At 39.9% G+C, this 24,409-nt stretch overlaps 1 protein-coding gene across 5 annotated transcripts in view; it reads right to left on the bottom strand.

The window, feature by feature from the left end:
* Nucleotides 1–1,886: 1,886 nt before the first annotated feature.
* Nucleotides 1,887–24,409, bottom strand: part of EXOC2 (exocyst complex component 2) — a 193,347-nt gene continuing 170,824 nt past the window's right edge. For 4 of the 5 annotated variants that reach the window (XM_019490475.2, XM_019490479.2, XM_019490476.2 and 1 more), the window contains exons 24-28: nt 20,232–20,287; nt 13,845–13,967; nt 9,961–10,022; nt 6,985–7,044; nt 1,887–3,621 (exon numbers count right to left, since the gene is read on the bottom strand). In XM_019490475.2, the coding sequence (XP_019346020.1) occupies nt 3,528–3,621; nt 6,985–7,044; nt 9,961–10,022; nt 13,845–13,967; nt 20,232–20,287 (395 nt within the window). In that variant the 3' untranslated portion in view covers nt 1,887–3,527. The remainder of the gene's footprint in view (nt 3,622–6,984; nt 7,045–9,960; nt 10,023–13,844; nt 13,968–20,231; nt 20,288–24,409) is intronic. The other variant, XM_019490478.2, reaches the window with a different exon arrangement.

The following is a 24,409-nucleotide window of genomic DNA, read 5'->3' as shown; positions in this document are numbered from 1 at the left end:
TCCTTTGAGGTATGCAACACATCTGAGTCAGATTTTATCAGCAAATATAACATATACCCTTCCAGAGAGTATTAAATGAAGAGTGTTTTAAGATTCAAGTTGCTTAGCATGTTTTGTTCTCTGCTCTTGGATGCTACTCATTTCTTCTGGTTATATAACCTCTCCGCACATGTAATGGATTGCCTCTCGGTATCTCTTCCAGCATTTTACTAAGGAAATGAAAACAGACACACACTTCTCTCTTTTCTGCATTAACCATATTATATATACACATCTGCCCCAGGCTTTGGGTCTCTCTTTAATTATCCAGGAGTTAATAAACAATTCTCAGTTCAGTGAATGAATTATCTAATTTCTTAGCACTTCAAGATGCACAGCATTCATATCCATTAACGTGCGTCTGAATTTTCACCTGTGTTTTAGTCAGATCGATACGATTCTTTCTAAGTTGCTTAGTACTTCCCTATGTACTCCTTTTATTTCACATTTGTAAAGGGTCTTAAACACTTTGCTATCATCAACTGTATTTTTCACTGCCTCTGCTCTCTTGCAAGCCTTAACTGACTGTATCTGCTGTGGCCCCCCCAATCCTTTGCCACTTCTAATACAATTACTATATTTTCTCACATACAGCACAGCTCAGAATATAACATGCATCTTGTTTCTGAAAGGAAGAATGAAGAAAAATACTTTTCTGGGGTTATGGCTGAACAGAGCAGGGACACAGCCTAATCTTCAGTTCACTCACCCTCCCTTTCCTGCTTAACTAAAGCAGAAACCCTAACTGTTGCTGAAGAATGGTCTCCATGGGTGGATCTATGATTTTGAAAAAAAGTCTCTCAAGCTGTGGACTAGGAGAAGAGTGACTAGGAGCAGCACTGCAAAACTGTCCTAACAAAGGTTAGCTTGATTAGTGGAGCGTTAAGACTATTAAAAAGGAGAGATGATTATTAACACCTCTGGAGTGCAGAATTAAGTCAACTGACTCCTTTAGCTGCCTAAAGTAATACCACAGCAGCTACACTGTGGGGCAGGAATCAAAGCAGGGTTCGCCTATCCTGGTCAGAAAATCAGTTTCCTTGCTTCATACACATGCCCCAATTTTGGAGAGCTGATCTGCAGGGAAAGATGCATGTTGTATGTGAGAAAATATGACATTTTTTAACTTCACTGTATCTTTGAACAGTTACTTATGAACCCACTTTAACCACATCTTGTTTCTTGAAATCTTGTCAGAGGAACTATAGTGTGCTGGCAACTTACTTATAATCAGGAAGCTGTAGGGTGAAAAGGGCAGGGGACCAACCAATCTACATAGATCCTGCATAAATAATCTTTCCCTTGGCATCTACTCTGCCACTGTGGGAGACAGGATACTGGGTTACACAGACCCTTGGATCTGGCCTAGTATGGCACTTCTTACATTCTTAGCACTCCAAGCCTTCTTTCACACAAACTGATTGCAGTAGGTTCAGTCTTTGCATCTTGTTCACCAGTTTTCTTAGTTCATAAAAAGTTGTTTTCCTGAGAGCTAATACTCTTGTGCTATGCTGCTTCATAAAACATTTATGCATCAACCTTAATTTAAAAAAAAAAATCACAATTATTTCCCCATTATTATCATATTTGCTGTTAGTACCTCCACATTAAATATTCAACAGTACATTTGAAATCAAATTGTTTTAGGGTCTGAAAAGCAACAGCAACACCATATACCAAAAGACAATAAATAAAGTGACACTCAGGCAGGAACTTCTTTATGTTGATAGGAATATGGACTACAAGAGCTTCATACAAATTGCAGTGTTTGAGGCAAATGCAGTGATCAAAACAGGTGAGGATAATTTCTTGGGGAAAAAATGAGTTTAGAAAAAAAGTAATGGTCATTTCATTTAAATACCTCTTTAATACTCTGAAGTAGCTCCACTGCAAGTTGAACAAGCAGTACAATCATTTAGATCAGTACAGAAGTTTTGACTATAAATGTATACATTCAGTTTAGATGAGATAACATTAGCAGTAGACTCAGGATTGTTTAGTACTTTCCCCACATTAAGTCAATAGGTATATATGCTTGAAATGTTTCAAAGTTTGACTTAAAATGCTCTTAATTCTTATTTTCCAAACATTCAAAGTGAATAAATACACTAGCATAAACCTGTTTCTTACAGTACTTCTTTTTTTATGCTTGCAACTTAATATGTTGTTTTTAAAGCAACCAATTGTAGGGCAAGCAGTTAATGGCAATTAATTGAAAAAAAGTTTCTATGAAATCAAAATTCTAACTTCTGAAAACCAGGCCAAAAACAACCACGTACATAAAGACGAGATACATGCTTGGGCCTTATTTACTTAATGTGTGAAACAAAACAAGTGTCAGTAAAAAGTTTTACAGCTTGCACTAATTGGCCATTGCTACAGTTTATACAAATTCTTTTCCTATGCTTTATATTAAATCCTCATCTATAAAACAGTGTTTCCTGTGATTTCACACCAAATGCTAGGAACAAAATAATTTTTCTTTTGTTTGTTGAATCTTCATTCCCATGACAATAACTCAGTTTTGGTGATGTGAATAATACTGTTTTGAAAGAACAGACACAGATTTAGTCAGTCTGTTTTGAGAAGGAAAGGTAAGTTGGAGGAAAGAAACAAAAAACAGTGACATATATTAGGTATGTAACTTATTTTGACTATGAGAAGCTGCTTACTCTTCTGATATTTAAATGCCAGTAAAAGAAAGTGTAATTTAAATATTTAGAAGGATTTTAAAATATCTTTATTTTTATACCTTGGTGTAGCCTTTACATTACAATTACATGCCTTATGAAAAAGTTATCTGTACTGCTATATTACAGCTATGGCCAAGTGACAGTATTGCCCAGGTGACTGGCTGAATTAAAAACTTCCTGATTTTTTTAGTACTAAGATTAAAGCCAATGGCAAAGAAGTTACCTGAAGTGCTAATATTTTAATGCAAAATACAAACACAGCTCCCTCCACAGTGCTACATCTGAACATGCATTATTAAAGCCATTTACAGGTAGTAAAACTTCTAGTACACATGCACATTTATGCCAACTGGATGCTACAAAATGTCAGCATAGGCAGCCATTTACATGAGTATTGATCTGCACTAAGTAACGCTGAAAACTGACACAGAGTACTGTAGAAGAGTGAATCAGAAAATGGTACGATTTCAAAACATATTTTTAACACAACACTTCTTGTGTAACTCACAAATGAAGCGTCTTCTATAAACATATAGCTATGAAGAGTATATTTAGGCAAAGTTGGCTTCACACCCTTGATGGAATGAAATACAGTAGACAAAAACATTTTTAGTGGCACTTAAGAGTCCCTCTTACTCAAAAGGATGCATTAACATTCATGGACCAGAGTGTTTGCTAATAAACTGAAGCACCAATGACTAATATTCTACAAGTGGTTAGAGGAAAAGAAAACAAAGGACTAATGGAATACGTCTGTTTATATTCTTTTCAGGGATGCTCACTTTTTGCAGTTGTCTATGTTTTCATCATTGCTGAAGAAGCAGCCTGAAAACAGGTGAGCTGCAAATGCATGCTGCTTTTGAATTTGTTCAATAACTCTTCTAATAACCTGTAAGAAAAAAAAAAGTTATAACTGACAAATTGGAGGGTACAGTTTTTGAGTGAACCAGTTAATAGGATCCAGTTACACAGTAGGTTATTAACATGACATATGCCAACCTAAGTGAAAATCTTAAGGCAGGGGTATTTCTTTAAACAAGAAAAAAAATAACATTTTCTTCATCAGGGATCAGGAAAAGGTGTGCTTTGTTTGGGGAGGGGGGTAGAGAATAAATCAGACACTGCAGGTGCATGCCCACTTTTCTTAAAGTATACATACATTGTTTTGCAGAGATGCACTGACACAACAGTCCATATCGCATCGGCATCAATAAAAGGAAAACTGACAATCAGCCATCGGCTTTTTTGGCTGATGTGGCCGATAATGTTGCCGATAAATGCCATGTGCACGTGCGCAGCTGCAGCATGCACATGACCAGCCTGGTGAGCAGTACCTGGCTGGTAAGTCTGTTGCAGGGGAAGGAGCAGGGGGAGGAAAGGGGCGGGAGCAGGCGCAGGCACTGCAGCTCATAAATAAATCGGCCATCAGTATCTGCTAAAAAAAATCTTTATTGGTGCACCCCTACTGTTTTGCACACATTTTTATTGTGAGAACTGCAAGGAAAATCTCAGGTCTTGTGTGTAAGTGCTTCAATTTTACTTAGCCCTGCAAGGTACTGGCTAGATCACCAATAACAGATGCTTTATATTACATTGTCATCCTTCTATGATGGACCCAACAAAGAACTTGTAAATTTTTATAATTTCTCTCAATATTACAATGAAATGAGAAATTTCCTTGCTGTGATACCTGGGCTAAATACAGACAGTCAAAAAGCCCAAGGCTGAATTGATTCAATCTTCACAAGTTAGTCTAAATTGCATAGATTAAACCATTAAGCAAGTGAACAGGTGTTCACTTTTGATTCTGAAAATGCAGCCACATGTTTGGCAGACAGCTTGGGTCAAGGCTAGCCCACTACCCTGTAAGAGGGAGTTGGCAAGGGAGGTGCAAAGCATCTTGGGATGCTGGTGGACTGTGCATTAACTTGAATCTGGAGGAGACCTGGGACAGACATTCAATAAACCCATTTAAACTAAATCAGTTAAGTCTGATACTATATCCATCCAGGTTTATCTTAAACTGGTTTCATGCACTGAACTGCTGTTGTGTTACAGATCTGAACTGGTTTCTGATCACTTAAAGAGGTTTGTGTGTAATTTCTGTCCCTAGCCCAACTGAAGAATGCTGGAAACAGCAGCTTCCAGGAAATCAGAAGAATCAGGAATGGAATTACTTGATAGTATTAATCCGCTGCCTTTGCCTAGATTTTCACAAACTCCTTTTTAATGTACCAAAGATGTTAAACAGGAAGAGCACAAGAGAAGCAATTCAAACCAAAACTCCCAGCAGTTCTTCCTTTGTTCAAAAATACTTCATTTGGTTATGTCAGATCAAGTGCTAATCCCTGTTTAAGGATTCTATCTTGCAGCCACTGAGTACAGCAAGGACTTGTCATTCGTAATACATAGCATAAAGCTGTGGTAAGAAAATGGTAGACATGCTATTGAGCTGCATGTTTTCAACTTTTATAGAAATTCTATCTCTTAACAATAAACTTACTGAACAGGTGACCTAAGAGAGGGAGAAAATTGGGTTGTTCACAACTGTATGCTCCTTTTGGGCAAATGCTATTTCTTTCTGTGGGTATACATACTGCCCATCAAGGAATGGGAGTCTTGAACTCCACTACGTTTCTAGGTGATTCTGTACCCACCACCTCAACTTCCACACATACCGTGTGCAAACCTCTGCATGAAAAGTAAAGTTATATATATTTTTTTAAATGTCTTGTTTTTCTTTCTCATCTACTCTTGAAGATAGTAGGGCCTGAAAATCAGAGACTGAAAGTTAAACTGTTAAATGCCTATTAAACAGGAATTGAATAGTTATTAGAGGGGTACAAAATTGGCCATATTTGATTCAGCTTCATCCCAAATCAGGGTCAGTGATTCAATTCATTGATTTGGATCACTGTCCCCAATTTGAATCGGCTGAATCCGAATCTGAAGATTTGAAGCTGATTTGGAGAATTGGTGATTCAGCCATAGACACAGCTTTAAATGGTTTCTCTACATACCTCAAGGTACCAGCTGTGGCTCATGAATGCTGTGATGCTGGGGCAGATGGAGTGTCCCACAGGTGCGTGCCCATCCTCCCCCCATCACATGTGCTCCGCGGTGAACCCAGAAGTGGACCGAATGTACTTCCAGACCACTTCTGGGTCCACCAGGGAGTGTGCTGACCCTCCCCACCCCCAACATGCCTCTAGCTCAGCAATCAGCCACAAGGGGACCCTGGATGCTCTCCCCGACTATGTCTATGTCTGAATTGTCAAATCTTTCCGAATCTCTCTGAATTGATTCAGAGGGTTCTCATTCGAGTCGGAGAGGTTAAAGGGTCTCCTGATTTGATTCGGATTCAGAGATTCAACCACTGAATCAGGCCTAATCTCCACCAAATCGAATCAGCAACCGAAGGTTCACACTGCCCTAATAATTCTCACTGCAGTACAGCTTACAACACTCCAACTGAGACCTGGGTCCCATTTTGCTAAGCACTATACAGGCACGTAGCAAGAGAAACTTCCTGCTCTAGAGAATTTCCAGTCTATAACTAGGCAAAGGACTAGAGAAAGGAAGTACAATTTTACAGACATGTAGCCCAGACGTTGAGAGATCAACTTGCTCAAGGTCATACAGGCTTGTGGTGGTACTGGGAATTGAAACAGGTATGAACCCCACTGTAGAATTTGGCCACAGAATATCCTTCCTCTTTAATTTCAGTGCATATGGAACATGCAACAAATTATTTTTGTTAAACACTCAGCACTCATCCCACTAACTAGGTCACATTAGAACTCTCTGATCAGCAACATATTTTTTCCAGGCAGCAGGAAGCACTAAGACTTCACCTCTTAAAAGGTTTTTAGGAGGATGCAGAACTCCCCAAATTTGGGGGTTCAAGTCCAAGGGAAACATGAAAGGGCAAGACATAATTTTATAAAATCCTTTGTAGGCTACCTTATAGCAAGAGCTAATATTTAAAAAAATTAAAAATTAGCATTATATTGTGTAATATGAAGACAGCACATGGCCATTTCTTATTTACATCTTAGGGTTGGTATGTCACACTAAATGTGGAGTCTGGTTTATTTTAACACTGCCCAATTTAAAGTTGGTTTCTGTGGCTCATAAAAGTCAGAATATGATAATGGTTATCCTTCCTGTAAGAGTATATGGGTACTGTGATAAAAGGGCTTGAGGCTGGTATTAAAAATAACACAGTATGCTTACTGTGCAGTACACTTACTTTTTATCTGCTCCACTTGACAGTTGAGGTAAAGCTTCCAAAGCCTGCTTAAAGCTTGAGCTACAATGAAAACATCATATGCATTTTTCTCCAGATATGAAATGCATCTATCACAGCCTCACCTTATGACTTCACACAGATATTCTACAAAATCTACATGATGCTTTCACTTCACTAAATCAACATTTAAACCTGAGATGTTGAAATGGTAGTAAAAAAAAGTGAATAGAACTAGCCATGGGCTCAGATAGATTTCCAATATGAATATATTGTAGAGCATTCTGAGATGGACTTGAGACCAGATGAACCTTAGAGACAGACAACAAAAGCATTTGTCTGAATATAGTTGCTGTGAGGGTCTACAGAAGGAAAGACTGTCCTTGAGGATCACTGGTTTTTAAGACTTCTAGGGCATTAGAGATAATAATACATTTTTAATCCACCTAGAATTGATGGGGAAGAAGATTATGAAGTACAGATGGAATGTGTTGTCATTGTTTCATTGTACTCAAGAGTCTAGTATCATTTTGTATTCAGCAAACACCTGTATAGTGGTGTCACGATTATTTAGCACTGAGATGACAGATTTAGCAAAGTGGCAAGATTTGCACTGAAGAAGGAAAGGTATAGTCTCTTGGCTAGAAGAAGATGAACAAAAATATTTCTGGGATTCCAGAAAAAAAAAAAATAACGATTTGGATTTTATCTCCGCTGTCAAAGCACAGCACTTGGCTTACCCAGTTTGTGCTTATGCCAAATAGGCTTCAGCTCCTTCTCTATGCAAAATACTTGGAGAACAGTGAATAGAGTAGCACTCCAAAAGGCAGATGAAAAGACAACATTATGGATACTCAAGTCTCACAATCAAATCCACTTAATGTTAAGCAAGTAAAGTAATAAGACTGAATTTGGGGGGACTACACAAGTGCTATCTGTCAGACAAAGAAAAGTGGTTATCCAGAAGGAGGAATGAGTTAAATCTGCTTTAAGGAATAACATTCCCCTTTTCCATTTCAAAGCTGGGCCAACAAATACCTCAACATCAACACTAAAAAGCTATGAAAGCATGTGTTTTTACACTTAACTTTTCTCCTCTGCTTCAAGTAGAGGAGAACAGTCATTTAGAGGCTGCCGATATCTCTGTGTTATATCAAGCCTGGTCAGAGCCAACCCTAGAGGAGTGCAGGGCCTAGGGCAAATAAGCCTGTGCCGGGCCCCCTTAACATTGCATGGGGCTGTGGTACCCCTGCAAAAAGGGGTGGGTCCTCTGTGCTTCTTCTGTGGTGCGAGGCTGAGCTGCCAGCTGCAGACAGGCCCCATGGGAGGGGCTGCGGCCACTCCATTTGGCCTCCCCAAAGTGCGCAGCCCAGGGTGGTCACCCCGATTTGCCATACTCAAGGGATGGCTCTGAGCCTGGTATCCAACTGGTTTGTGTCAAAAAGAACATATCTTTAACTGGAAGATGTCAAGGTTGAGGTTTACTCGTCCTTAAGCCCTTTCCAAGAACAGGGAAGATGAAAACTGGAGATAGCTGGCTACACCATTAATGTTCAATACAGTTTTGAATAAAAGTAATAAAGCAGCACAGTTGAAGGCACCCTCTTTTAATACACTTTTCTCCCAGGCTGTTACAATGAGGTTATATTGGATCTTGTAAACCTTTTTCACCTAAACATTCTTTACTACTTAAACTTTTTATTTGATCTGTGTTTTATAAACAAAAATGTGAGTATTTCCTGTTATTTCTAGATGGACCTAATGGGGGGGGGGGGGGGCACCAAATACCCAGGAGCAAGTGGGAAGAGAGACTGAAGCAGTCATCAATGGCTCAATGCCCAGTTGGGAAGAGGTATCAAGTGGGGTTCCTCAGGGATCTGTCCTGGATCCAGTATTGTTTAACTGAGTGAAGGGATATGATAGCGGTCTTCAAATACCTAAAGGGTGATTATAAAGAAGACAGAGGCAGTCTTTTCTCAATGTCTGTAGGGTAACAGGACTAGGAACAATGGCCTCAAATTGCACCTGAGGAAGTTTAGGTTGTAGATTAGGAGGCATTTTCTGACTATGAAAGTGTTTAAGCATTAGAACAGGATACCTAGAGAAGATGTATAATCTCCACCTCTGGAAATTTTCAAGAGCAGGTTAGACAGGACACTTGGATGGGGTGGTTTACTCAAGGATGATCCTGCCTTGAGCAGGGGGATGAACTAGATAACCTCATGAGGTCCCTTCCAGCCCTACTTTCCTACGATCCTATTAGAGAAGATGGAGGACACTGAACTCTCTTTCTCCTCTAAGATTCCCTTATCTTTGGGTCTCACTCATGGGGGTGACGGGGTTTCACATTGCTTGGGAGTGCTTAACTTTAAGATGGGCCTTTCTAGCTACTACCATGATTTTATGAGATAAAAGAAGTGAGAGGGAATTTTGCTTCTCGCTCTAAAATGGTACATGAAGCAAGGCAAGGCAAGAGACAAGTAGGCAAAACCAATTCTCCATGTCTTTAGAGGGGACCCTTCTGGGGCACCCAACCTAGTGCAGGTTCTACAGACTTTCAGATTTGCCTCACAGATGTCTGGGAGACTTTTCACAGCATACTCAAAGGCCTATGTGCAAGATTGGATAAAACTCCACAATGTTTGCCCCTGCTAGGTTTCAACTCTGTTTTCTCAGCAACAGAAATACTACTTGGAATCTGATCAAGAAGTTTTCATTTGTCTTTGCAGATAAGAGTAAAGAACCCCTAGCTAGTACAAAAAATGTTTAAGACCTGTTTTACAAACCTTCATAAAATCAACAATATTCCTTTAAATGAACAAACTTAATTATTAGAATTTCCAGCATATAGCACTGTCTTACTGTGAAAATTAACTTGCAATAAAAGTTTATGAAAAATATTTTAGCTACATTTAGGTTTTGGCATGTTTGTCAGACATTTCATTTGAATGAAGTAGCATAAGTTTCTTCAGCTCTTACTTGCTTTCAGGTGTGAGGTACACAGCTACAGTATCTCTCAGTGCAAAAATTTCAAGTCTTGCCTAAAAGACAAAAATATTAACATGGTAAGAACTTTACTATATTCTTTGCTCAATTAAACCTATGATATCACAAGTAGTAAAAGATTTTGGTATGCTGCAGCAAGTTAAGCAGACATGACTTTGACAGCTTATTTTCTGAAGCTTTCATTGCCACACTGCCAGAGTCAGGGAAGTGCTACAGGCACACTTACATTTATGAATTAATTCAAATTGTTTAAGCAACTGCTATAAAAAGTTGTCTGAAAATCTCCCTTTCTGTCCCAGTGACTGTGCTAAAGCATGAATTGTAGTATACTTTTTATGCTCTATGATGGAAAAGCAATGAAATGCTACATGCATTCATTATATATTTTTGAACAATGAGCTTAGCTTTTTACAGTACAGCTTGACCAGGAAGGAAGGAAATACAAGAGAACAAAACTCTATCAATACACATTTTATTCTGGGCTCAGCAGCTGAAATTATTTTTTTCTTCTTCAGATGAGGAAGTAAGCTGTCTCTGCTCCACTTCTCTTGTCTGTCACCTGCTGGGCATATAGGCTAGGGGATTTTACCTCTGCACTATACCTATGCGTTAATTTCCACCTAAACAGACAATGGTGGGAAACTAAGTCTGGGTATGTTTCTAAGGTAAAAATGACTGAAGCACAGTCTAGAGAAATTATATGAAATTATGGCAATAATGGATTTTATATGAAGATGGTGAACACTGATCAACACTTAAAGTATTCCATTCACAAATGTTTTCTCTAGAAGTGGATTAGAGCCATGAAGTCTAGAGTCAAATCTGAACAGTTTCTGTTTAGACCACTACAGAGGTATTAGCTGAATTAATTCAGGAAATGCAGAGAATGACAACGTTCATGTAACTACATCCGTTTTCTAATGAAGCTTTTTTTCAACATAATGTTAATAATCTAATGCCAATACTAATGAAGGTTTCTATTTGTGAAAGCTCTTAGAATACACATATGGAGATTGCCCTTTTTTTCTTGTCACTCACTTGCTCTCAAGTTAGGCAGCCAGTACAGATTTGTGCTTTAGTAGTGCAAGGCTTTCTGGAAAGTTTTGGAATCCAACTAATCAATAATTTTATAGTCGAGAAAAATGTTTCACTCATTCCAAACTTACAACAGGGATCTCTGAAATCCTGTAGGTTCTCTTAAGTTGAATGTTTTGGGATTTTTGAGTTGTGTACCTTTTCGAACTTTGGAAAATCCTGTCCATAAGATTTGGGGATTATTAGAGCTATACAGTGATGCTCAGCTGTTCACTTTAGTCTCAGCTTCAAAAGGTAACAGTCCAGTTTAGTGTTTGCAATGATCAGGAACCATTGTTTATGTCCTACCTCAAGGACAAGGCTAAGGAGAAAGTGAAGTCAGAATAACTGTGGTGTGTGGATCAGGGAAAGGGCTAGTAAATACAAACTATAACATCTCTGATCAAAGTAATGAACTTTATCAAAGAGGTGGAAAAAGGACCACAAGTAACACTTTTTACTGCTTTGAGAAACAATTTAGTTATGGGTTCACTTAATGAGTTCAATAAAATATGCACAAATTCATCCAAACCAAAGATAACTTGCACAAGCATATTTACCATTTATTTACCATTCTTGCTTGACTGGGACAACAATTACTTTCTACCTTAACTTCTTCAGACACAACTGCCCTTTGAGCATTTGAAAAATAATACATACATTAAGGCTTTACAAAAGATATATAAAACAAGGTAGGGTTTTGATGTTTGGTTTCCTATCACCAGATGATGAGACCTTCAGACACAATATGAAATGGCAGATGGTACTGCCCGTCTCAGACAGAGCAGGTGTTGAGTCAAAGGCAGACTTTTCCCCACTTTTTTTAACTCTAGACTATGCTAGGCTTCAGTTCAGACTGATAGCACAAATAACTAGACCAATCAGAAACAAGCATTGCAGTGTAAAAATACCTGCAAGCTCCTGCCACATGGTGTTTACAAAGTTCCCACAAGGTTCTCCCCACTCAAGATCATAAGATTGGTTTAAAAATATTTGACTATAGCCTGAGACTTTGCATTGAATAACATTACACAACTATTTTGTGTAAACTCCTCTTGCCCCAAAAATCCCCTTCTGGAACATATGTACAGTTAATGGTAGATAAGCTGCCAAAATGCTCATGTATGGAATACCACAGTCCCCTTCATCAGCCCACATGTGATATGGAGTAGATCATATGCTCTGTTTGAAAATTTTCCATGTTTTTATTTGTTAAAGAGTATCTACAAGTAGCATTATTTAAAATCATTTGCATTTTAAATATATTGTAGTTAAGGCTACTCATAATTTTACTAGGTTATGGAATATTCTACTTATAGGTTACTTGTTAAACAGCATTAAGTGTCTGTAAGTCTCCACTGCTGACTACCACACATTCAATCTTCATTAAAAAGCAACACATGCTTTTAAAAATAAAGCTGCTTTTTTACTTCTAATATTTGGTTGCTTGAGGATTCTAAAATAAATACGAGGAGAGAAAGATGGACATGGGATACAGATTTTTAAATCAGCATTGTTGAGAATCTTTTTTAAAAAGTGTGCAGGTATTACAAAACAAAAAAAAGACAGAATAACTAAAAAAATTAAAGATATTTTGACACTTAAAATAGTTTGGCTGGACAACAAACTGATTAAAGATTGAGTTAGGCTAGACATAAGGAAGAACTTCTTTACAAGTTGAGTGCCAAGGGTTCGGAACAGGCTCCCCACCCAAGGTGGTCCCGTCCGTCCACCCTGGCGATCTTCAAAAAGTGTCTTGATGTCCATCTTGCTGGGGTCACCTGATCCCAGCAGTCTTTCCTGCACAAGTGCAGGGAGCTGGACCCGATGATTGGCAAGGTCCCTTCCAGCCCCCAACAACTATGAAACTATTTAATACTTGGGTGGAAAATAACATACAGTCCTTACATATCCTATATTTTTTTATCTCAGTCAAGACTCCTATGGGCTTCAAGAATGCTGATTAACTGACAGTGCAGCCTGAATAAAAGACTACTGGCTCTATGCCTATGAAGCATGTGATAAAGACCTATGTTGTATGAGTATGTTAGTAAGTTACAAGGCTACAGTTATTTGCAAAACCCTTTGAGCTTAGACAATCTTCTGTGCACCCCTTTGGAAATCAATTTCACAGGATAAGCACTTACAAATGTTGTTATAACCAATGGGAAGGCACAGATTTCCTCCTCGTCCCATTATTAATACTAATACATTAATCTGCTCATCATCTTTTGTACCAGTTCATCTTCTCTACAATGAAGACATTGAGACAATTTTTTTTTAAAGAGTTCTACTTAAAATGGTCATTTTTGAAAGCATCTCTAGAGAGATGTCATTTTGTACCATGCTCTTCACTGAGGCAGTTGCACTTCCCACAGTGACAGTACAATACATGAGCTATTCTATCATTGTCCATACAGTGCAATAATATATTGCTAAGTAAAAAAACCAAAACACTACATTAGCTTTTATACAGTAGCTCTAACAGGTTTGTTTTTTAAAGACCTAAAATAAAATAAAAAACACGATTATGAAAACTGAAACCTCCGTAAACTTAAAATGTAAGAACAAACTATTTAACAGGCTACTACAGAATAATGGGTAAGAATATAATTCCTACTACAGCTTTATCCCTCATGATGCGTAGGTGGAGAGTTGTTGTATTTGGATAAAAAGAGGTAATTACAACACAACATCCCATTATATGGAACATACATCTCCCTCTCTAGGTACCCCATACTGTTTTTCAATTTGTGTATTTGAGAACAAATGTATTTAGGTACCTGTAAAGCTCCATTTTTACTGAAGGATGAAACGCACTGCATCAGTCGACTTAGTTCTTCAGAAACTGCTTCCACAATCCTTGACAGTACTCGAGGCACTAACTCCTTGGAGATGGTGAATACCTGGAGGTTTTAAATCTGAGTCATTAGCTGGGTATACTTATTATTGCATAACACTTGAAGCATAGATGTGTAAGGCATCAACCTTAATGACAGGCTGAGCTGCTTTCCCAATAAACCTTATCTGTGCTTTGCCTCATGCTATACCCTCCTTTAAATCATTTAAGGCTCACCTGTACCATGAGGTCTAAAGACAACTGCCATTCAATAATGGCTAGACAGGTAGATGGCTGGGACTGTGTTTATTATGCAAACAACTTGCTGTTTTACTGTTACTCTATTGGCCTGCTATTCATCCAGTTTGCTGTATCTGTTAAGATATTGCATAAACATACAAGAAAACCAATCTATCTCCAATCTCTGAGTTCTAATCCTCAAAGGGAATTTATAAAACACCTTTCACAGACAAGCCTATGAACTTCACTTCATCAATCTACCTGATACAAAAAATCATGGACTAAATACAGGCATTGGATTTATGACACATTATAATCTGCCTAACATCTGACTCCCCAGGTAAAGCCTCCACTTTTTACCAGTTATATTCATTTCCTCTTCTCCCCCGCTCTTTCTATCCTTTGACTACAGCAACATTATTCCCCACACCCCAACCTGTCTCTTACCTATTAACCAACCCAATTTACTTTTTAACTGACTGGCTTTCTTGCATAGGTACTGGCCTCTGGCTGCTTTACTACTCCATCCAGGAAGAGCACAGACCATCTGCAGGCATCTTCTCTGCCTGATGAAGGGCAATTGTACCCAAAAGCTTGCAAAGAATTTTTGTAGCTAGTTGAGATGGTCTAATAAAAGATATTGGATTTACCCAAAGAACCTTGTCTGCCTATGCCCTTAGACCAACATGGCTACAACCTACACCCCTCATAAAAACATATACAGACTTCTTGTACTACTTGCTTATGTAACTTCACAGTTGATTCCTGATTATGGTTTGGAATTGCTACATTTATACCAAATAAATATTACTATAGTAACATTACAAGATTGATGTCTGAAGGTGCTTATAAAACAGCCATCTACAACTACCAGGAAATAATCTGGCAAAAAAAAAAAAAAGATTAAAAAGGCAAAAGAAGATACAAGTACTAGAGCCAGGGTTTAGGGAGAGATCTAAAGGAAGTGAGAAATGCTGGTATGTTATAAGAGGGATGGTATTATACACAGATGGAAGACAGAAGAAAGTACAAGTGAACTGACTTATAAAATATATGCATGAACTAGAAGAAAATATTTAGGTGAGCATCAGTGTGTGGGTGAGTGAAATTCAGAATCTGAGCACTGGAAACCTACCCTATTATTCATGATGCCTAGGAGAGAGATGATGCTCAGATCCATTTATATTAGGCAGATTTGCCCCACAGCCTAGGCATATTGACCACAGGCATGCTGGTTATCAGTCATTCACCCAATTCATTCAAATGTTTGTCCTGCTTCTGGCTGCTTTGGCTCACAAAACCTACCACAGTTCCAACTGTCTTGGTTACATACAGAGAAAAACGGTAAAAACAAAATGTGAAAGGGTCATCTCAGGCAACAAAAGGTATTGCTGAGCTATACAACACAAGCATACCAAGAACATGGCAAAATCTTCTACTGAGAAGAAAATATTTTGCACCCACAATCAACTCTCAATGTTACTCTTTAGAACTGAGGAAAAAAAAATTCTTAGCACTGGTGAATCATCACAGTTTTTACAAAACTGTGATCTTAGTTTGATTTCAGTTAAGATTTGTCTTCTGAAATAAAGAAAATCATTTTTCCACTACAGCTTTGGGCTCTTGTACAGCTGATGGTGAATTCTTGTTGTTTATAAAACCCACAAGAAACTTACAGTGATGCTAGCAAAATTTTTAGCTTGAGCCAGGATAGCAAAATTGCAGCAGAAAGTAGTATTACTCTTGTTAAAAAGTTTCACTATTGATCAAATTCTCATATTTCTTTACATACTTACCAACATTTCACATGTAAAAATGTAGGGAGGCAACAGTGAACTCAATAGAAGCTATTAGGGCTCAAGACAATTTAAGCATATACCAACTTTGAGTACATGAACAGTCCTACTGAATTCAAAGATGCAGGGTCCCTTGCTGAACCAGTAGTTGAAGCAGGTAGGCCAGTTAAAGGGATATTGTCACATTAAAATTTGATTTAAAGTTTTAAAATAAAGTGGGCTTAATTTTGGTGGAATTTAAAAGAAATCATCTCATATGTGCTTTACTCATTTCAAGCCAGTTCCTATCTTGTAAAGAAGACAATGAGGTCTTTCTGTTCCAGAAAGTAGAGGATACAACAAGGACATTAACTATTTTGGATCCTGTCCTGAACAACAGGGAAGAACTGATGGAGGATGTGAAGGTGATGGGTATCTTCGGAGGAAGAGATCATGATATGATAGAATTCCATATTCTGAGACAGGGAAAGCATGAAGTCAGTCAAATTAGGATGCTAGATGTTAAAAAGGTGAATTTCATCCAACTCAAGGGGTTAATAGGCATGATGTCATGGGAGGATAGATTGAAACAAAGGCACCCAGGAGGGCTAGGAGCTTCTAAAGGACACAGTATTGGAAACTCAACAAGAAACTGTCCCAACATGATGGAAGCACAAGAAGAATGGCAAGACATCGATATGGTTGCAAGAAGAGCTTCTAAAATGTGTCAAATGCAAAAGGAAAGCATACAGGCAATGGAAGAATGGGCAGGTCATCCAAAAAAGCATACCAGGAAATAGCAAGAACCTGCAGGGACAAAGTCAGGAAGGCAAATATAAAGAACGAGCTGCACCTGACAAAGGAGTTTAAAGACAACAAGAAGTTCTATGAGTATGTTAACTAGAAAAGAAGGACCAAGGAAGCAGTGGGTTCCTCTGTTAATAAGCTAGGGAGAGCTCCTAACCAAAGATGCAAAGCAGGCAGATCTACTCAGAAACTATTTTGTCTCAATCTCCACAAAAAAATTAAGCTGCAGCCAGACACCAAATAAGGATTATTTGGATAAGGGAGGGGACAAGCTGAGGGAGGAGTTAACAAGAAAGATGGCCAGAGAGCTTTTGTTTGGTCTGAATTAATTCAAGTCAACAGAGCCAGATAAACTTCATCCCAGGGTACTGCAGAAACTGGCAGAGATCTTGGAGCCTTTGGCAATGATCTTCGTGACATCGTGGGAGATGGGCCAGGTATCAGAAGACTGGAAAAGGGACAATGTAGTGCCCCTCTTTTTAAAAAAAGGCAAGAAGGAGGACCTGTAGTCCTGGGGAACTACAGATTTGTTAGCCTCACCTCAGTACTTGGGAAGTTACTGGTATGTATCCTAAGAAAGGACATTTGCAAGCATCTGGGAGAGGAATGTCTGATCACAAGCAGCTGACATGAATTTGTGAAAAACAAGTATTTATGATCTCCTTTGACAAAGTAACTACTTGGGCGAATGAAGGGAATGCTGGACTTCAGCAAGGCTTTTCACAAGGTCCCGCACGACCATCTCATAAACAAATTGGAAAAATGCGGGCCAGATAAAACTACTACAAGGTGGATAAATAACTGGCACAAATAGCTTCAAACAAATGGTTTTTAATGGGTCCATGTCAGAATGGCAGGAGGTTTTGACTGGAGTTCCACAGGGATCTGTCCTGGGCCTGGTGCTGTTCAAGATGTTTATTAACAATTTGGATGTTGGCATGGAAAGCTTCTTGAGCAAATTTGCATATGACACAAAACTGGGAAGGATTGTGAACACGTTGGAGGATGCAAGCACAATTCAAAAGGCTCTTGATAGATTGGAAAGCCAGGCTAGAGCTAACAGGATGAAGTTCAATGTGGACAAATGTAAGGTGCAACACTGCAGGAGGAATAATCAAAAACACAAATATAAAATGGGTGACACTTGGCTGGGTGACAGTTCTATGGAAAAGGACTTGGGAAACTTGGTAGATCACAGATTCAACGCGAGTTTGCAGTATGATGCAGCCACACAAAAGGTGAATGAAGTTTTGGGATGCATCAATAGATGATTTTGGTGCAAGATACAGTAGGTGATAGTGCCTCTCTATTCACCACTGTTTAGGCCTCATCCAGAGTACTATGTGCAGTTCAGGGCTACACATTTTAAAAAGGATGTGGAGAAATTAAAGAGGGTTCACAGGCAGGCAACAAAGATGATAAAGGGCTTGGAAGGCAAGTCATATGAGGAGCGGCTGAAGATTCAACTTGAGGAAAAGGCACTTAAGAGGTGACATGATACCTGAAAAGGGAAAGTCCCTACCATAAAGAAGAGGGAAGGCACTTTTTCTCTCCTGCTGCAGAGAGGAGGATATAGATCAATGGCTTGAACTTGCAGCAAAGTAAATTTAGATTGGATACCCAGAAAAACTTTTGCACTGCTAGAATAGCGAGGCAGTGGAATAGACTGCCTTGGGAAGTTGTGGACTCTCCATTATTTCAAGTGTTTAAGAAGAGGTTGGACAGCTACTAGTCTGGGATGATCTAGGCATAGCTACGCTTATGTACTACTATGGGTATTTCACATGCTTCTGGGCTTTGCTGGTTGCCTCTGCTATGACCCACCTCCATTTTCTGCTACATGCGTCAGGGGGTTTTTAAGTCTTCCTCAGTGGGTTCCTGGTTAAAGGGTCTTGTCCTTCCACTTAGGGTCAGACTGATCACTATATTTAGGGTCAGGAAGGAATTTTACCCGATGGTCAGGTTGGTATGGACGGGGGGGGGGGGGGGGTTGCCTTCCTCTGTAGTGGAGGGTGGGGCATGGCCCTGTATTCAGGATCTCTTGAGCATATATAGACAACATTTCATAGAAGCAGGACATTTACTTGTTGCCAGTTAGAGGGTTAGGTCTGTGTTTTGTCAGGGTTGATCATAATCTAAACTCTGCACGAGACTATCAAGTGTACAGGATGGTTTGAATAGGTATGATCCTGTTTCAGGCAGGGGATTGGACTAGATCAGTATTTCTCAACCTCTGGGTCGCAACCCAAAAGTAGGTCTCAAGCATATGAAAGGGTTGCAACACACCCACCCCCTGACCTACACACTGGGGGGGTCTGGGACCTGGGGGCAGTGGGTCAGGAGTGAGAGGTACTGGGTCAGGACTGGCCACTGATGTTTACAAATGGGTCCTGCTACAAAAAAGGTTGAGAATCACAGGATTAGATGACCTCTGGAGGTCCCTTCCAGCCCCACTTCTTTATGATTTTATGTAAATACACTCATTCTGGAAATAAAATAAACTTACTAGTTTAACTATGACTGATTGCTATTTTGTGCTTTCATTTCTCAAGCATTAGTAGGATGCTGTAACTTTTGCACTACATACATTGTAGATGAATACTTATACTTAAGTAAATGTTGTTTTAAGTGGAATTTAGAAACCCATGAAAAGATTTCAACTGACTTCAGGCTTTGCATTTTAAGAAATGTTTTAAAAAGGAGCATAAAATACACAAAAATCCTATTTTAAGGGTATAGTTGATCTACTGGATTGTGTGCTACTTAGAGGATGGTTTTGATAATACCAATGGGAACATAAAAAAGTGATGAATAGAGTTGTTTAAAGGAGGCAGTATCATTTATGTGCTGCAGAAAATTCCCACAGCATCTTGTTCCAAGTGTGCAACTAATGTGCTGCTGCAAATAATTACTTAAAATGTCTTCATTATTTCACTCTTGCTTTTTTAATGTGAATTTTTCCTTTCTATTCTAAATCACAGCCCAATTTGGTATTCCATAAACTACATACATTGTACATCCACTTTAGATTTCATTTCCTGCATACAGGGTAAGACGTATGGTACATTGACTCTTCCCCACAAGCAGTACATTCTACACTTCCCCTATGCTCCAATCTCACGAAGTGAAAACAAATTGATTTTTACACGATAGAGTAAAGAATTATTGTTTTCTTTACCTATAACACACACACACACACACACACACACACACACACACACACACACACACACACACACACACACTATATGGGGAAGAGAAGAATTTAATTTTATTACATTTGAATTTATTCTTTGCCAGATTGTGGAAATAAAATAAAAAAGCTCTACAAAATTCCTAGTGTGAAGTTTCAACCTGGGTATCTAATCTAAAACTAATCATAATTTGCAATCAGACACCTAATTAAAGGCAGTGTGATTTTCACAGGAGCAAAGGACTTGCAGCTCCCACAAAATCAGCCAAGACTGTTGGATGTTACCAATATTGGGAGTAATCTAAAATTACCTCACCTCTGCATGAACAGCGATGATGTTCACTAAAGCTTCTTTCAGATAATTTCTGACACCTAAAACAAAAACAAAAAAGGTAGTTAATCACTTACATTCAGTCATATTGACATGGCTATGCTAGCTTGCTGTTCAATACTGTACTTCTTCCTTTTCATTTCTTTAACTAGCACATTTGCAATCAGAGAGGCAGAAAGAGAAAGTTCCACAGCCACACTGCCACTATCTATTTCCTTTTTCAAAATCAAATGGAGAAAGGCACATTTCCTTACAGTAAAAGGTTAAAGCAGCCAGTAGGTTCCTGTTTCTGTAGTCTTCTTCTGTACAATAACCCAGTTTCAAAAACCTTGTCAGTTTATCAAAGATCTAGTATTAAAATTTAATCTCAATATCCTAATATGCACAATGGCTTTTTTCATGTTTAACAGGTGAGTAGTGTTTTAAGCCGCAATTGTAAAAAAAATAAGACTAACAAAGCTTGAATGCAGGAGATCTCGTTATTATTTCTTTCTGAGTTGCTTTGATTGGAAACTTGTTGTCTACGGAAATAACAAAGATTCTTGTTTCTATGGAAGTGTTTTCAGACTATACTACTCATACCACTTTATAGCAGTCATATTTGTTTAGAAGTTCCCTCTTTGAGAAAAAGAAAATTAAAGGATGCAATTTATTTGCTAATGCCTGACTTTCACAAAAGCATATTCGTTCAACTGAAATAAAATTTTATTTTAATGTGCTGAGGTATATCAAATCATAGGGCTGTTATGTTCTTTACATACAGAAAAACCTCATTGTTCCTAATGCCTTTGAGCATGTAAAGAGTAACTGGGTCAAATGTACTTTTCCTTAGGTCCACTGCAATAAATCAGATGCACATTCACAGAAGTGGATGAGAACGGTAGAAGTCTGGAGAGCGCAGGATTAATCTGACCCTGCAGTTGTAAGCAATGACAACCTTGTGAGCAATGACAACACAAAACATTTATTTTGTTAGAGTGGTAATGACTGTATTTACCTGAATCCAAGTCAACTTCAAATTTAAAACAAACTCCCAATAACTAGTTTCTATATGTGGAAAATGTATAAATGTATTATCATTCTCCATGTACAGGATCTAATTATTGGAGGGTCTTCTTAAATTCATCCCCCGCCACTGCTCCAGTGGGTAATGCAGAAGCAGGGGGGCAGGTAGTGGGGATGCAGGTAGCAGGGTGGCTTGACCCCTGCTCCACCCTGCACTTTGCCCCCTGCTACCTGCCCATCTCCCTCCAAACTTGTTGCCTATCACCTACCCTAACTGTGCCTAATCTACCCTGCTGTGCCTGTTCTCCTCCCATTGCCACTTGCCCTCACTCCTGTTCTACCCCATGGCATGAAGCATATGGTGGCTTCTGCCCTTAAACAGCGAGGCAGCAGTGGTGGTGGCAGTGGCAGCTCTGGCTTGGGGACCAGGTCACAGCCAGAGTTGCCTCCAATGCTGCTGCCTGGCCAGGCAGGGGCCAGACTGGAGCCATGACTGAGCAGTAATGAGAGTGCGACAACTGTGTGTGACAGGCCAGACAGATCTCAGTAATCCAGGGCAAGTATAACAATAACCCTGCACTGACTTTCATGCATTTCCTCCATAGGTAACAGACCAGAAATTAGGAAAAAAGATGAAAATATTGAGGCTCTGGGGATTACAGCTTTTAATAGTAAATGTTACAAAGTTGAACTTTTAAGCGGTTCGTCTCATTTGCTCCACCTTTCCTCAGAGTTGAGCTATTAGAATACAACTCTACCATGAAAAGCAGAGGAACTGGAGCACATTGTCTCTCAATTACCTATCAAGTTTTGTCATTTTACAAGACACATTTTCACACGTTGCATCTGCTCACCATGAAAACTCAGCCCAAGACCTAAGAGTTATCCTTTCTGATTAGGGCTGTACCCACATTGTTACTATATATATTTATTACAGAAAGGAAACAAATAACAGGCACTGCATAAGTGGAGTAACAGACAGTTCCTGCCCCACAATATTTACAATCTAAACAGACTGGTCATGGAATGAGACCAAGAGATACAACATGAAAGTAGTCGGGTGATGACAACAAATGCTACATTATTTTCACAAATTTCACTGTTGGTGGTTTAGCTAGATCAGTTAAATGGAAAGAAAAGGGTGGGAATGAGAGGCCAGAACAGATGTAGAGCAAAGCTAAGGAGAACAAACCTTAGAGGAAAGATAGGGTGCCAGTGTAAAACAGTTCCTCAACATTGGGCTAAGAAAGTCTCTGAATATCCCAAGGCTCCTGCTTTATTTGATGCTGCTCCAATCAGCTGGAGTTTCTTACCGATTCTTCTTTACATTTCTTCCTCAAAGATACAAGGCTGGAGGGACAGTGAGACACTACCAAAGTCCTTGTGTTCACAGCACAGTACTGTGAACTGGGGGACCTGCCTTATTTCACTTTCTTCCCCCAGTCCTTACTTTCACTGCTTCTGCAGTTACTCCTACTGGCAGGGATGTCATGGAACAGCCCATTTAATCATTTTTACTTGCTGCTTAATAGTAAATGTGTATATTGTATATGTGTAAAACACATAGGTATTCTCCATTAGCCATGGCTGGACCTAGCTGAAAAGGTGGTAGTGAAAGCTTAGAGAAGGCAAATATAAGATAAAAAGGCTGAAGGTTGGGAGGCCAAAGATGTATACCTACATTGTACACCATCTAGCTGTAATGGCATGAAGCTTCACACAAGATAACATACTCTGACCTGGGCTCCTTCTAGTTCCAAAGGTAGCCTGAGTCTCTCTACGCTGTATCACAGAATGCAGTGCCAACATATCTTAGGAGATGAAGAGGTAAAGGAAATTGCAGACACTATGCAATGACAGCAGTGCTGGAGGAGGAAGGGAAGCATCATGCAACTACGGTAGAAGACGTTGCAACTACATACAACTACAGAAGAAGTTGCTATAGGTGGAAGGACCTAGGAAAAAGCCTCGTTTAAAAGGCAAGAATGACTCCTGGAGGACAGCACTATACATAAAGCCTGTGAGGACAAAAGATCAAGTTCCCTTACATATAGAATTACAAAAAATTAGGGTTGAAAGTAGGGGTGAACCAATAAAGATTTTTGGGGCTGATACCGATAGCCAATTTTTAAGGAGGCATATTGGCTGATACTGATCTGATTATTATGCAGCCCGGCAGCTTGAAGAGCAGCGTTTGGCTGGCAAGTCTGTTGTGGTAGGAGAGGGGGAAGGGATGGGGTGTGTGCGCAGATTGAGGCCTCTGCAGTGAGGGAGAGAGTGGGGCTGGGGCTGGAGCTGTGGCAGGCACTGCCCAGCTGGAGCAGGGTGAGGCACAGGATGGAGTTGCAGCTCACCCAAATGGTGCAGGGGTGGGGGGAGGGGTGCGACTCCCACTGCTGTGCACACCCCAGGAGGGCATGGGGGTGTGCCCCAGGATTTGCGAAGGGCGAGCTGCAGCTGCGGGCTGGGGCCAGAGTAGCACCAGGCTCTTCTCAGCAAGGGCTGGGCTGGGCTGGGCTGTGCTCAGGGTGGGCAGTGGTGGTGCTGGGAGGGGATTATGGGGGAGGGGGCTGCATCCATCCCAAAATTCACCATAGCCCCCCCACCCCTTCCTCCCAGAGCCACCCTGATCACAGCCTGGCCCAGCCCCTGCCTGGAAGAGCCCAGCACAGCCCTGGCCCAGTCCACAGCTGCTGCCTGCCCTGTGCAGATGTGGGGCCACCACTGCCCCATGCCCTCCCAGGGTGTGCACAGCAGCAGGAGCTGACCCCCTCCCTGTGGCCCCTGGATGAGCTGTGGCTCTGTCCCATGCCCTGCTCTGCTCTAGCTGGGTAGTATATGCCCAGCCCCACTCCCTCCCTCATCACAGGGGCCTCAATCTGCCCCAGGCCATGCCCCTTCCTTTCAGTTCCCTTCCCCCTCCACTACAACAGACTTACCAGCTGGACGCAGTTCTCCATGCTGCCAGGCTGTACTCCTTGCCACCTATGTGCTGCACTGCGGTTGCGCACATGCACAGGGCATTTATCAGCCACATTATCAGACATGTCAGTCCAATTTCTGATACAGTCAATTTTCTTTATGTTGGTGCCAATCCAATATCAGACCGATGTATTGGTGTACCTCTAGTTGAAAGTGACCTCAGGAAGTCATCTAAT

This window comes from Alligator mississippiensis, chromosome 3 (genome assembly GCF_030867095.1).
Source record: "Alligator mississippiensis isolate rAllMis1 chromosome 3, rAllMis1, whole genome shotgun sequence".
Taxonomy (NCBI): Eukaryota; Metazoa; Chordata; order Crocodylia; family Alligatoridae; genus Alligator; species Alligator mississippiensis.
This window is presented reverse-complemented; position numbering and strand designations above follow the sequence as displayed.